Source organism: Chlorocebus sabaeus, chromosome 24 (genome assembly GCF_047675955.1).
Source record: "Chlorocebus sabaeus isolate Y175 chromosome 24, mChlSab1.0.hap1, whole genome shotgun sequence".
In the NCBI taxonomy this organism is placed as follows: domain Eukaryota; kingdom Metazoa; phylum Chordata; class Mammalia; order Primates; family Cercopithecidae; genus Chlorocebus; species Chlorocebus sabaeus.
In genome coordinates, this window is record NC_132927.1 from 78,856,922 (window position 1) to 78,872,210 (window position 15,289).

Below are 15,289 nucleotides of genomic sequence, written 5' to 3' on the forward strand. Positions count from 1 at the left end.
TAATTTTGTATTTTTACAAAAAATTAATTAGCCAGGTGTGGTAGCATGCACCTATAGTCCCAGCTATTGAGGAAGCTAAGGTGGGAGGATCGCTTGAGCCCAAGAGGTCGAGGCTGTGGTGACCTGTGATCGCACCACTGCATTCTACCTTGGGCAGCACAGCAAGACCCTGTCCCAAAAACAAAAAGCAAGCCTTCTTGCAGGAGCTGGATTTTGAACTTAAAAACAAACAAGCACATACGTTTGCCTGCTGTGCACACACACACACTTCTTCCCTCCCTTCCTGTCTCCTCTCTCAGCTTACCAAACTTTGTGTATTTTTTTTTTTTTTTTTAGCATTTCCAAAGTATTTTAACTCTCAAATTTCTTATTTATTCCATCTTAAAAGTTCTATCCTTCATTTCTTTTCCTTTTTCTTTTTTTTTTTTTTTTTTCCGGAGGAGTCTCACTCTGTCACCCAGACTGGAGTGCAGTGGCACGATCTCTGCTCGCTGCAACCTCCACCTCCCAAGTTCAAGCAATTCTTCTGCCTCAGCCTCTGGAGTAGCTGGGACTGAAGGCGTGTGCCACCATGCCTGGCTAATTTTTGTATTTTTTAGTAGAGATGGGGTTTCACCATATTGGCCAGGCTGGTCTTGAACTTCTGACCTCGAGATCCGCTGGCCTTTGGCCTCCCAAAGTGCTAGGATTACTGGCGTGAGCCACCGCACCCAGCCTCTTTTGCATTTTTATGAAGTTTTTAATATGAATAAGCCAAAATTTTAGACCACCTACTACTTTTTTTTTGTTTTTTTAGTAGAGATTAGTTCTCGAGCTCCTGGGCCCAGGCAGTTCTCCTGCCTCAGCCTCCCATAGTGCTGGGATTACAGGTGTAAGCCACTGTGCCCAGCCTACCTTTTTTTTTTTTATTGAATTTTTTTGTTTTTTTTTTTTTGAGACAGAGTTTCGCTCTATAGCCCAGGCTGGAGTGCAATGGTGCAATCTCAGCTCACCACAACCTCTGCCTCCCGGGTTCAAGTGATTCTCCTGCCTCCGCCTCCTGAGTAGCCGGGATTACAGGCATGAGCCTCCACGCCTGGCTAATTTTGTGTTTTTTTTAGTGGAGACGGGATTTCTCCATATTGGTCAGGCTGGTCTTGAACTCCTGACCTCAAGTGATACGCCTGACTCAGCCTCCCAGAGTGCTGGGATTACAGGCGTGAGCCACCATGCCTAGCCTCTTTTGCATTTTTATGAAGTTTTTAATATGAATAAGCCAAAATTTTAGACCACCTACTACTTTCTTTTGTTTTTTTAGTAGAGATTAAGTCTCAAGCTCCTGGGCTCAGGCAGTTCTCCTGCCTCAGTCTCCCATAGAGCTGGGATTACAGGTGTAAGCCACTGTGCCCAGACTACTTTTTTTTTTTAAAGAATTTTTTCTTGTTTTTTTTTGAGACAGAGTTTCACTCTTGTTGCCCAGGCTGGAGTGCAATGGTGTGATCTCGGCTCACTGCAACCTCTGCCTCCTGGGTCCAAGCGATTCTTCTGCTTCAGTCTCCTGAGTAGCTGGGATTATAGGCGCCTGCCACCACACCCAGCTAATGTTGTACTTTTTTTAGTAGAGATGGGGTTTCTCCATATTGGTCAGGCTGGTCTCGAACTCCCGACCTCAGGTGAGCTGCCTGCCTCAGCCTCCCGAAGTGCTGGGATTACAGGCGTGAGCCACTGCACCCGGCCTAATTGAAATTTTTATTGAATAATGGTCACTGCACTTGTATTTATAAGAAATCCTGAGTACCCTTTACCCAGTTCACCACAATGGTAACTGCGACACTATAGTACACTGTCACAACCAGGCTAGTCTACTTTTTCTTTTTTCCTAAATTGTGATAAAATACACATGAGGTTTACTGTTAGTGACAGTACATTTGCAATGTTGTGCAACCATTGTCACTATGCAGTTCCAGAACATTCATTTTTTTTTCTTCTTTTTTGAGATGGAGTTTTGCTGTTATTGCCCAGGCTGGAGTACAGTGGCACAATCTGGGCTCACCGCAACCTCCACTTCCCAGGTTCAAGTGATTCTCCTGCCTCAGCCTCCCGAGACGCTAGGACTACAGGCACGCGCCACCATACCTGGCTAATTTTGTATTTTTAGTAGAGATGGAGTTTCACCATGTTGGCCGAGGCTGGTCTCAAACTCCTAACCTCAAGTGATCTGCCTGCCTCGGCCTCCCAAAGTGCTGGGATTACAGGCTTGAGCCACCTCGCCCAGCCTAGTTGCAAAATATTCTTACCCCTCCAGAAAGCCCCTACCAACGTGAAGCCACTCCCCATTCCTCCTCCCTCCTCCTCTCTCCCAGCCTCTGGCAGCTGCTCACCTGATTTTTACCTGGGATTTTCCTCTTCTGGATGTTTCATAGAAATGGAATCCTGGCTGGGTGCAGTGGTTCACACCTGTAATCCCAGTACTTTGGGAGACCGAGGCGGGTGGATCACAAGGTCAGGAATTCAAGACCAGCCTGGCCAAGATGGTGAAACTCTGTCTGTACTAAAAATACAAAAATTTGCTAGGCATGGTGGCAGGCCCCTGTAATCCCAGCTACTCGGGAGGCTGAGGCAGGAGAATCACTTGAACCTGAGAGGCGGAGGTTGCAGTGAGCTGAGATCGCGCTGTTGCACCCCAGCCTGGGCAACAAGAGCGAAACTCTGTGTCAAAAAAAAAGGAATCCTACATACAGTGTGTGGCCCCAAGTAATGCGTGCTCTCTCTGACAGCCCCTGAGTGTGTCTGGGTTTTGTCTGTTTAAATGAGGGTTTATTTTGCCCCAGACTTCTGGTACAAACAAGAGGACAGCAAGCCACTGTTGCATGCAGCACAGCTAACAAACTAGCAGTGCCAGGCTCAGCCGGGAGTTCTTTTGCCTCCAAAGAAAGGCTCAATAAGAATCTACACTAACTTGTGTGGAGGCACTTACATCAGTGCTTTCTGAAAAAATAAGCAAAAACAAGAAAATCCAGGTGACAGTTACCAAAAAAAAAAAAAAAAAAAAAAAAAAAACGTACAGTGAGTTTATAAAATAAATACAGCAAAGGTGTGTCGAGGCCGCCAGTGAATCAGGTCACTGTGATGAAAGCCGCGCAGGAGGGCTGTGTGTTAACCCGACGCGGCACCGCCCTTGCTTACTGTGAGCAAACAGTGGAATTCCCCGCTCCCGAGATCCTGTGCTGCTTCCCGCTCCACCACTCTGAGACCGTGAGAGACTGGTTTTCTCCAGAGGAAGATGATAAAGTCATTTGCTTTGAGGTCCAGTGATTGTCATTGTTTCTGACCTAATAGAAAATCATCCTTCACTGATGCCCAGCCCTGCTGGTCTTGAAGCCCCTCGCAGGCACCATGTCATGACACCCAGGGTGTGCCCAGAGCCCCATCAGGCAGGGCTAGGACCAGGCCTCTCCATTACCAACCCAGAGAGCAGTCAGCAAAGCAACCCCCGAGTTTGCCAACTTTTCAAGCATTTGTTTTTTGTCTGTTGAAACCTCGGTGTATCTTAGCAGAGACACATTCCCGAGTCACCCGCCATCTGTGGCTCGGGATCATAATTGCCATGACCACCCGGGGTGCTGAGTGCCGCCCCGGCCTGGGGTCTGCTCTGAGAAGGTCCAGACTCAAGCAGAGCAGCCCACCTCAGGGTCAGCTTGCCAGTCCATCAGCAGGCACCGTGGGCTCCACCTCCAAAGCCTGTTCCATCGGCCTCTTAAGGGCCTGCCTGTGCCACCGCCTCCTGGCTTATTTGCACCAGCATCCGGAACAGGGTTCTTGTTCTACCTGCCCTTCCCTGCAGCTTGTCCTCACTGCAGCCAGAGGGGTCCTCTGACGACATGCGCTAGTTCACATCTCTCCTCTGTTTTTGTTGTTGTTGTTGAGATAGTTTCACTCTTATTGCCCAGGCTGGGGTGCAATGGCCTGATCTCGGCTCTCTGCAACCTCTGCCTCCCAGGTTCAAGCAATTCTCCTGTCTCAGCCTCCTGAGTTGCTGGAATTAACAGGCGCCTGCCACCACGCCCGACTAATTTTGTGTTTTTAGTAGAGATGGGGTTTCATCATATTGATCAGGCTGGTCTCGAACTCCTGACCTCAGGTGATTGGCCCGCCTGGGCCTCCCAAAGTGCTGGGATTACAGGCATGAGCCACTGCGCTCGGCCCACATCTCTCCTCTTTTTTTACTTTTATTTTATTTATTATTACAGAGGGTCTTGCTCTGTTGCCTAAGCTAGAGTGCAATGGTGCGAATATGGCTTACTGCAGCCTCAAACTCCTGGGCTCAAGTAATCCTCCTGCCTCAGACTCCTAAGTAGCTGCGACTACAGGCACATGCCACCATGCCCAGATAATTTTTTAAATTTTGGTAGAGACAAGGTCTTGCTGTTGCCCAGGCTGATCTCAAACTCCTTGGCTCAAGCAATCCTCCCTCCTTGGTCTTCCAAAGTGCTGGGATTATAGGTGTAAGACACCGTGCCCAGCCCTTTCCTCTTTTCACAACCTTCTGGCAGCTTCCCACATCACTCAGAATGAAATCACACTTTTCCCTCAGCTTAAAGCCTGTCGTCAGCCCCAGTGGCCACTCTGGCCTCACCACTGGGCTGCGGCCTCACCACTGGGCTGCAGCCTCCCAGTCTCCTTGTTGCAACCCTGAGCACTTGCCAGGGCTGCCAGGGCCCTTCCCTGGGTGTCAGCAGGACCACTGCCCCTCCACTCCGGGTCAGAGTCAGGGTGTCCCGCTGGCCCTTCTCTCTGTTACACAGCGCGGCGTTGGTTCGTCCGGGTTGTGGCCCACCCTCCCAGTAGGATGGCAGCTCTGGGAGGCAGAAACAAGTGTTTTGTTTGCAGTTGAGGTTCCCCCAAAACCCAGCATGTATGGGTGCTCATTCGTCGAATAGATGATCACATGCCTCCACTGAGAGGGGTCCAGGAGACAGCTGGTGCGAGAGCTTGGGCCACATGAGCCGTGCCAGTGGTAGGGGTGGTGTGGCGTACCATGGAAGCCCTTCTAGGAAATAATGGGTAAAGGCATGAGGCAAGATGATATACCCAGTAAGATGTGTCCAGAATGACTTGCTCTTCCTCTTTTAAAGAGCATTTACGGGTGTCCCGTGTGCTTTTCATCAGACTGTTTCTGCTCTACTGCCCTGAGACCTGGCCTCCATCCCTACCCCTTCCTGAAGCCTTCCTGGGCTGTCTGCAGGCCGGCCTCCCACCTAGAATGAGAGCCCTGCGAGGGAGTGCCAGCCCTCCTTTCCGAGAGAAGCCACTAGGCCACGAGCTTCTGTCATGTAAAGTCAGACCCGGACAGTGCAGGTCCTGGTGTCAGGAGTGTGGCAGAGCCACGGCCAGGGCTCACCTTCTGCTTCTTGGGACGGCCACTGGTCATACAGGTGCACTCAAATCGGGAAGCTCCATCATGCTGTACACTTAGGATTTGTATAGTTTTCAAATGTATATTGTCCTCCAGTAATACAAATTAGAGTTTTTCTTTTTATTGGATAAGAGCAGGTGAGGGGCTGGGGACACAGGATGTTTTCGAGGGAAGCAGGTGGCCAGGGTCCATCCTCCGCACACCTTCTCAGCATTGGGCTGGGCGGGAGCTGGGCAGACGTGGCCTCCTGCAGGGAGCTCACAGGCAGCACAGGGCCCCTCCCAGAGGCCTGGCAGGCAGTGTGAGTGGGGTTGTGAAGGGTGGCCAGTAGCCTGCCAGGTGAGCAAGGTGTGAGGGGGCGTGTGTGCCAGGAAGGGACGACTGGCAAGGCCAGGGTGAGGCTGGGCCCTGCCTGCACTTCCCACCGTATTCTGTTCTAGAGGCTTCTAGTAAAGGCTGTTAATGGGCAGAGGCTCACATCAGGGGGCAGAGCCGGGAGGTGAGAGAGCCAAGGGAGACTGGAAGTTTTACGTTCCAGAGACGTTGCAAGGTGATGGAAGGAAGAGGAAAGGGATGTGGGGTAGCCGTCCTCTGCCTGCTCACGAGCACTCCGCTTGCCACCGTGCTGCTTTCCAGCGCCCATCTTTCTCTATCTGGAGACCCCTCGGAGACTCCACTTTGATCCTCGCTGTTCTTGCCCTTCCCCTGAAGTACAGTTGTCTCCTCCTTTCTCCGTCATTCCCATTGTCCCTGACTTACTATTCAAAAGCTAGCGGCTTCAAACGACAGCGCGTCTTAGCTCTGGGGTAGGACTGCGGGCAGCGTGTGGTGGGGACCCGGCTCTGCTCTACCACGTCAGGGCTCTGGCCAGTGGGCTGAGTGGCAAAGCCCGGGCTGCTTTTCTGTCTCCTCCACCCAGCCTCCTGAGTGGGGAGGGCGGGAGCCTGGCGGGAGCCTCTCCTCCACACAGCCTGGTGGCCTCAGCCTAGGCCTCAGCTGGCAGGCTTCTTCCCCAGCTGCCCGGCCTCCCCATCCAGCCCTATTTTGCGGAGTGATCACGGGCCTCTCCCCTCCCTTCCCTGGAGCCCCTGCATCCCCCTGGAATGGGGGCTTAGCCTAGAGCAGCGCTTCCCCAAATCTGCGCCTCTGAACCCCAGGTCCATGGAACGGAAATGGGTGTGATGTATAGAAAGGGAGTTCCATAGCCCAACAAGTTAAGCTAAGCTCAGAGGGAAGGCAGTGAATATAAATCTCAAACACCTGATCCCAGCACAGCCAGCAGTGGGGACCTGTCTGAGTGCTCTCCAGGTGTTCCCTGGGGACTCGGCCCTGGCACCCCTGCCCTCCTGGACTGCATCCCACTGCATCCCCACTGGCCGCCCCGCCCCAGCCTCCCTGCTGTCCAGGTGGAGTGGGCAGGGGCTGCAGTGACCCTGTGGCACAGGCACGGCTCCCTCAGATCCCTTGGATCTCACCGGCGCATCTGGGGTTCTGCGTGGAAAGTGGCTCAGGCTTCCGGTGCCACTCTGCTTTAAGCTGGCAACTGCTGTCCAGGGTGGTGCCCAGCATTCTGGCCTCTGCCGTCCAACCCTTCCCTCTCTCCGCTCAGTGGCCCTGTGTCCTCCGGGCATCAACCCTAATGCCACCTCCTCGCCTGATCACCCACTGCCAGTTGCTCATTTTATTTTCTGGTGGTGCCTCCAATATCTGAACCTAAACTGGTGTTTACGTCCAACTGCCTGCTCTTGTGCTGAGAGCCCCGTCCAGCCCGCTCACAACGGCTTCCAAAGCCTGCGCCTGTAATTTGGGCGATGTGTGGAGTGAGCGACCAAAGGGCTGAGGGAGCAGCGAAGGGAGCCCCTCGCTAGGACTCTGTTCTCTCTGTGTCTCTTAAAATAGCTCACTAGCAGCCGGGCGCGGTGGCTCACACCTGTAATCCCAGCACCTTGGGAGGCCGAGGTGGGTGGATCACTTGAGGTCAGGAGTTCTAGATCAGCCTGGCAAAACCCTGTCTCTACTAAAAACTACAAAAATTAGCCAGGCGTGGAGGTGGGCACCCGTAATCCCAGCTACTTGGGAGACTGAGGCAGGAGAATCCCTTGAAACCGGGAGGCAGAGGTTACAGTGAGCCAAGATCATGCCACTGCACTCCAGACAGAGTGAGACTCAAAAAAAAAACTAGCTCACTCGCCCCACTGGCAGGCTGAGACCTGCAGTCACTCCAGCTGCACCCTGAGTGAGCTCACACAAGAGAGAACTTTCTGGCCAGGCACGGTGGCTCACGCCTGTAATCTCAGCACTTTGGGAGGCCAAGACGAATGGCTCACTTGAACCCAGGAGTTCAAGACCAGCCTGGGCAACATGGTGAAACCCAGTGTCTACAACAAAATACAAAAATTAGCCTGGTGTGGTGGTGTGCGCCTGTAGTCCCAGATACTTGGGAAGCTGAGATGGGAGGATCAGTCGAGCCAGGGAGATGGAGGTTGCAGTGAGCCAGGATTGCGCCAGGGCACTCCAGTCTGGGTGACAGAGCAAGACCCTGTCTTGAAAAAAATTTTTTTAAAGAGAACGTTCTGACAGCCAGAGTCAGGTGGGAGCAGGAGGGAGGGGGTGGCCCTGTGCCTGTCAGCGTTTCAGCCGTGGAGTTGCGACCAAGTCTGGACGTGCTTGGGATTTATATTCACTGCCATCCCTCAGCTTAGCTTAACTTGTTGGTCTATGGAACCCCCTTTCTATACATCACACCCATTTCCATTCCATGGACCTGGGGTTCAGAGGCGCAGATTTGGGGAAGCGCTGCTCTAGGCTAAGCCCCCATTCCAGGGGGATGCAGGGAGTCCAGGGAAGGGAGGGGAGAGGCCTGTGATCACTCCGCAAAATAGGGCTGGGTGGGGAGGCCGGGCAGCTGGGGAAGAAGCCTGCCACGTCTGGGAGGACCAGGCAGCAGCAAAGGCAGACACTGGCCCAGGCGGTGGTGATCGGTGGTGATGTGCCCACAAGAGCGGCCACCGCCCCATCCTCCTCGCTGCCCTGTCTCTCCATCCTCCATGTCCTGATCCACTGGGACTGGCCCTGGGGCTGAGGCGTGAGACTTGGTGCCCACGGGAGGCATTTCATACATGTGTTCACCAGCCCACAGTTAGGGCCCCCTGCCCAGAGCAGCCGGCGGGTGAGGATGCGGGCAGCCTGGAAAGGGCACCTCAATCAGGGAGGCGCAGGCGGAGGGAGGTCCCACTGCCCGAGGGCCCTGAGAGTGTCTGGACCCGGCAAGTGTGTGACACGGGCACTATGACAGGAGCACTGTGTGGCCAGAGTGTGGCACAGGGCATCCAGTGTGATTGTATTCCCGGCAACCCTGAGCACAAAGCAAGGAGCAGGAGATGTGTGGCGGCAGCAAGGGACCCGCCAGTTTCCACTGGGTGGCCCACTCAGGGTCCCATGGAGGCTGACCAGGAGGGCAGGGACCCAAGACCACAGATGTAGCAGGGAAGACTGTGGGTTCCAGAAAAGCAGGCAGCGCCAGGCAGTGGAAGACAGCCATTCCCTTGGGGCTCAGGTCACCCACCAGCACTGCTGGTGACCAGTGGCCCAGGTCCTCCAGACAGTGCTGTGCTTGCCGGCACAGAGGCCTGGTCCAACCGAGGGGTGGGCAGCCCTGGGGCAAACTGGAGCTGCCAGTGGACAGCAAACAGGACACTGAAGGGACTTCCTTCTGTCCTGTGAAGAGCAGACAAAGAACCGGAGATGCTGAGCGTGGACAGAGGCTGCCCAAGGACCAGGGCAGGACGGCAGTCTTGTGCCATGACCTGGGCAACAAGGACGTTGCCTGCCTGGCAGCACATTCGGGAGGATGGCTATGCCTAGAGGAGAGGGGCATCAGCTGAGCCAGGATGGTGAGGGCGGCACAGGCAGGTGGCAGGGTCTCCTGGGCTGGCGTTACTGTTTCTCACAGTGCCCACCACGGTCCTTCACAGCCAGGTCCGCCGTGCCTCTCCTCTCATTCCTCCACTCTCTGTTCACCTGGGCTGTCCCTGCCCTTCTTGGTCTCCTGCTGGAGTCCATGCTGGTATCTGCTGGGCTGTCCCTCAGTCTGGCCCACTTCACACTCTGGAGACAAGTGACTGTCTCCCCTGTGAGACTGGCACCGGGGGCAGGACATGGCCTCTCTGCCTCCTGCGGGGCCACCCTGGCTGCTGCATGCTGCCACTAACATGTCCCCAGTTCTGGAAGCCTCCTGTCCCTCCTCTTGTCACCCAACTCCTGCCTTCCCTGAAAGTCCCTTCCCGCTTCCAGCCCGCCGGGGTCAACTTGGTCAGCGTCCATTCCAGCCCTAACGACCAGATGCTGTGGGTGCTTGACAGCAGGTGGAACGTGCACGTGCGGACCGGGATCACTGAGGAGATGCCTGTGGGGACCGCCTGGGAGCACGTGCCAGGTAGGAGCCCGTAGACAGGGCCTGCGGTGCTGGCTAGCCGGGTCTGCCATCACTGGGGACTGCTGGGCAGTCCCTCCAGGCTGCTGTCTGTGAGGCAGCCTGGTCCCCACCACACCGCAGTCTTTGTGCTGGGGCTGTGCTGTTGCCGCTGCTTCCTGGACTGGGGGACAAGCCTCCAGTCATGTTCCTTGTTGGGGGAACCCAGGCCGTCCTGCTGGTGCTTTCATGGGAGGGCGGTTTGCACACTGCCCAGGCTCTTCTGTCCTTTGACTTCTGGCTTTTGGTGGCTTTGCTGGCCCTGCCAACTGGGTGTCCTTTCCCTCAGCTCTGCCCCAAGCCCAGCCCAGCATGGGCACTCCATCCCTGCAGGGACCCTGGTGGAGGAGTGCAGCATCACAAGATGGGCTCGGGAAGCAGTGGCCCATCCCGTCCACGGCAGGGGCTCAGGAGGGGCCCTGTCTGCCCACAGGGTTGCAGGCCTGCCAGCTGGCGCTGAGCACCAGGACCGTGTGGGCCCGCTGTCCAAACGGAGACCTCGCCCGGCGGTACGGCATCACAGACAAGAACCCCGCCGGAGACTACTGGAAGAAAATTCCCGGCAGTGTGGCATGTTTCACAGGCAGGTGCCAGGGGCCAGTGGGCTCAAGGCTGTTGTTCCCTTGGGGTTCCCAGGGCTCCTGTGGACCATGTCGGGGGGCTCTCAAAGAAGCTGCCCCCACTGAGCTCCGCTCTCCCAAAGCAAGAACTGAGGGCAAAGCAGGAGTGTGTCCCAAGGAGGGAAGGGGCTGGACACCTGGGCTCTGCCAGAGTCTCCTGGGCAAGGACAAGGTGCTATTGACATCCACTTACAGCTGAGGGTACGAAGTTCACATGGAGATGGTGGCTTGTCCAGGGTCCCCCACCTAGAATGTGGCAAGCCCAGACCTGCGCCCAAGCTCCTAGTGCCATCTGTGCCCACCCCACAGTCTGTGTGATTGACAAGTACGTGATTGGCTCTTGTCCCTGCAGTGACTGCGTCAGATGAGCTGTGGGCTGTGGGCCCCCCCGGCTACCTCCTCCGACGGCTGACAAAGACGTTCAGCCACTCGCATGGCACCCAGAAGAGCAGCCAGGCCGCCATGCCCCACCCCGAGGATCTGGAGGACGAGTGGGAGGTCATCTGAAGGAGCCCTGGCAGAGTCACATGGAGGGGCCAGGCATCCGTGGTGGGCACAGTGGCTTCGGTGTCACTCCCTGGTGGACGTGCTGCCTCGACACTTGTCCAGACACCTCTGGCCAGGTTGGACCCGCACACTTACTTTCATCTATGTTGGTTTCTGTCTCGTTCCAGAACCCACAGCCTCCACCCATGGCTGGCGCAATTGCTGCAGCAGCGGAGTTCAGGACAGTGGCGACTGCCCGGCTGCATGCTCTCCGATTACCCGCGTGCTGCCGTCCTGGTCTCATCCACAGAGAGCTCCAGCTTTTGTTGCTGGGAGTGGTCTCCGGAGGCCTCCCAGAGCCAAGGGCGGCCGGGCAGCTGGTTTGGCCCAGGGCCTCTTTCCACATGAGTAGCCCCAGGGCCAGGTGGAGCCAAAGGTCAGCTCTCTGCAGCGCAGGATGTGCTCGGTGATGGCTTCCTCCCATCACAGGGGGGTGTCCCCCCAGAGACAAAGCTGCAGAGCACATTCCACGCCAGACGCTCTGGCCAGGAAGCCGAGGCTGGGCCTGAGAGGAGAGCACTGGCCATGCCACACGCACATGCACACCATACCACACAACACACCTCACCTCACCTCACCACACCTCACCTCACCTCACAACACGCACCACACAACACACCTCACCTCACCTCACCACACCTCACCTCACCTCACAACACACCTCACCTCACCACACCACACCTCACCTCACCTCACCACACCTCACCTCACCTCACAACACGCACCACACAACACACCTCACCTCACCTCACCACACCTCACCTCACCTCACAACACGCACCACACAACACACCTCACCTCACCTCACCACACCTCACCTCACCTCACCTCACAACACACCTCACCTCACCACACCACACCTCACCTCACCTCACCACACCTCACCTCACACCACAGAACACACCACACTTCACCACACAACACACCACACCACACACCACACCACACTTCACACCACAGAACATACCACACCTCACCTCACCACACAACATACCACACAACACACACCACACCACACCTCACCTCACCACACAACACACACCACACACCTCTCCACACACCACACCACACCTCACCACACAAGACACCTCACCTCACCACACCTCACCACACAACACACACCACACAACACACCTCACCACACAACACACCACACCTCATCTCAGCACACACCACACCTCACCACACAACACACCACACCACCTCACATACCACACACCTCACCTCACAACACACACCACACCACACCGCACAACACACACACACCACACCTCACCACACCTCACCACACCACACACCTCACACCACAGAACACACCACACCACACAACACACCACACCACACCACACACCTCACCTCACAACACACACACCACACCTCACCACACAACACACCACACCACACCTCACACCACAGAACACACATCACACGACACACACCACACCTCACCTCACGACACACCACACCTCACCACACCACACAACACACACCACACAACACACCACACCTCACCACACCTCACCACACACCACACCTCACCACACCACACCTCACCTCACAACACACACCACACCACACCGCACAACACACACACACCACACCTCACCACACCTCACCACACCACACACCTCACACCACAGAACACACCACACAACACACCACACCAAACCACACAACACACCACACCTCACCACATCACACCTCACCACACCTCACACCACACCTCACCACACCTCACACCACACCACACCTCACCACACAGCACACCTCACCACACACCACACCTCACCACACACCACACCTCACCACACACACCTCACCACACCTCACCTCACACCACACACCACACCTCTCACCACATACACCACACTTCACACCTCACCACACCTCACATCTCACAACACACCTCACCACATACCACACACCTCAGCACACCTCACAACACACCACACCACACAACACACCTCACATCTCACCTCACCACATCACACCTCACCACACCACACCTCACACCACATCGCACCTCACCACACCACACCTCACCACACCACACCACACCTCACCACACCTCACCACACCTCACCACACCACACACCTCACCACACCTCACCACACCTCACCACACCTCACCACACCTCACCACACCACACACCTCACCACACCTCACCACACCTCACCACACCTCACCACACCACACCACACCTCACCACACCTCACCACACACCACACCTCACCACACCTCACCACACCTCACCACACCTCACCACACCACACCTCACCTCACCACACCTCACCTCACCTCGCCACACCTCACCTCACCTCGCCACACCACACCACACCTCGCCACACCTCACCACACCTCACCACACCTCACCACACCTCACCTCACCTCGCCACACCTCACCTCACCACACCACACCACACCTCACCACACCTCACCACACCTCACCTCACCTCGCCACACCTCACCTCACCTCGCCACACCTCACCTCGCCACACCACACCACACCTCACCACACCTCACCACACCTCACCTCACCTCGCCACACCTCACCTCACCTCGCCACACCTCACCTCACCTCACCACACCTCACCTCACCTCGCCACACCTCACCTCACCTCGCCACACCACACCACACCACACCACACCTCACCACACCTCACCACACCTCACCACACCTCACCACACACCACACCTCACCACACCACACCACACCTCACCTCACCTCGCCACACCTCACCACACCTCACCACACCACACCACACCTCACCTCACCTCGCCACACCTCACCACACCTCACCACACACCACACCTCACCACACCACACCACACCTCACCACACCTCACCACACACCACACCTCACCACACCACACCACACCTCACCACACCTCACCACACCTCACCTCACCTCGCCACACCTCACCTCACCTCGCCACACCTCACCTCGCCACACCACACCACACCTCACCACACCTCACCACACCTCACCTCACCTCGCCACACCTCACCTCGCCACACCACACCACACCTCACCACACCTCACCACACCTCACCTCACCTCGCCACACCTCACCTCACCTCGCCACACCTCACCTCACCTCGCCACACCTCACCTCACCTCGCCACACCTCACCTCACCTCGCCACACCACACCACACCACACCACACCTCACCACACCTCACCACACCTCACCACACCTCACCACACACCACACCTCACCACACCACACCACACCTCACCACACCTCACCACACCTCACCACACCTCACCACACCACACACCACACCTCACCACACCACACCACACCACACACCACACCTCACCACACCACACCACACCTCACCACACCACACCACACCTCACCACACCACACCACACCTCACCACACCACACCACACCTCACCACACCACACCACACCTCACCACACCACACCTCACCTCGCTGCCCGCACACGACACAGGCTGCCCGCCTCCTGGAGAGCACACTTCAGCTGAAATAGTAAAGCCTGATGGGTGCAAATGGAACCTGGACATGTGCATGTGTGTCCCAGGCAGGGACGGCACAGGAGGGTGCATGGGGCGTGGGGAGCTGAGCCAGGGTCGCTCACTCAGAAATGTCTTTGGAATGGTATTTAACTAATGCTGCTGGCAGACATCCTAAAACCAGATGCATCCTCAGAAGATGAGTCTACTAATTATTGCCTTTTTTGTTTGTTGTATTACAAACCTGCATAAAATACCTCATTTCAAATCAAATCTTACAAATTTAGAAGAGATATGTATTTTCCGAAAATAGTGGAAGGCCTTTGTTCCTTCCCGGGTTTGTCCTGAGCCTGCACTGTCCTCGCCTGCAGCCTCGGAGGGACGGGCATCCCCACACAGACTTGACTGGCAGGGCGGTCCCGGGACCTGCGGACTGGCTCTGAGTGGCAGCGCATGCCTGCTGCAGAGTATGGGTTGACACTCGACAGGTTGAAATCAGTGCCTCTATGGATGGTTGCCCCTTCAGACAATGGGCAGTGCCCACCCCGTGCACTGGCATCTGCGTGGAGGGTTAGGCCGCCCTACCACACATCCCGCCCCCTCCCGGAGGCAGCTGCAGGACACGACACCAGGCTAGCGGCTTTTTTTAGACAGCCTCTGGCCCAGGCCCAGTCCTCAGTGTCAGGGAGCCCCCAGGCCACAGGTGGAGGGTGATAAATTATGTTCCCTGACAGGACCCAGCCAGCTACATAGGTGGAGGTTTTCCATGTC

At 56.1% G+C, this 15,289-nt stretch overlaps 1 protein-coding gene across 6 annotated transcripts in view; it reads left to right on the forward strand.

Moving 5' to 3' along the window:
- TECPR2 (tectonin beta-propeller repeat containing 2) overlaps positions 1 to 11,551 on the forward strand; it is a 134,103-nt gene extending 122,552 nt beyond the window's left edge. For 4 of the 6 annotated variants that reach the window (XM_007987899.3, XM_073011336.1, XM_007987901.3 and 1 more), the window contains 3 exons: positions 9,689 to 9,830; positions 10,300 to 10,449; positions 10,839 to 11,551. In XM_007987899.3, coding sequence (XP_007986090.3) covers positions 9,689 to 9,830; positions 10,300 to 10,449; positions 10,839 to 10,993 — 447 coding nt within the window. In that variant the 3' untranslated portion in view covers positions 10,994 to 11,551. Of the gene's footprint in view, positions 1 to 9,688; positions 9,831 to 10,299; positions 10,450 to 10,838 lie in introns of those variants that run through there. The other 2 variants (XM_037984564.2, XR_012091092.1) reach the window with 2 other exon arrangements.
- The last annotated feature ends 3,738 nt before the right edge of the window (positions 11,552 to 15,289 follow it).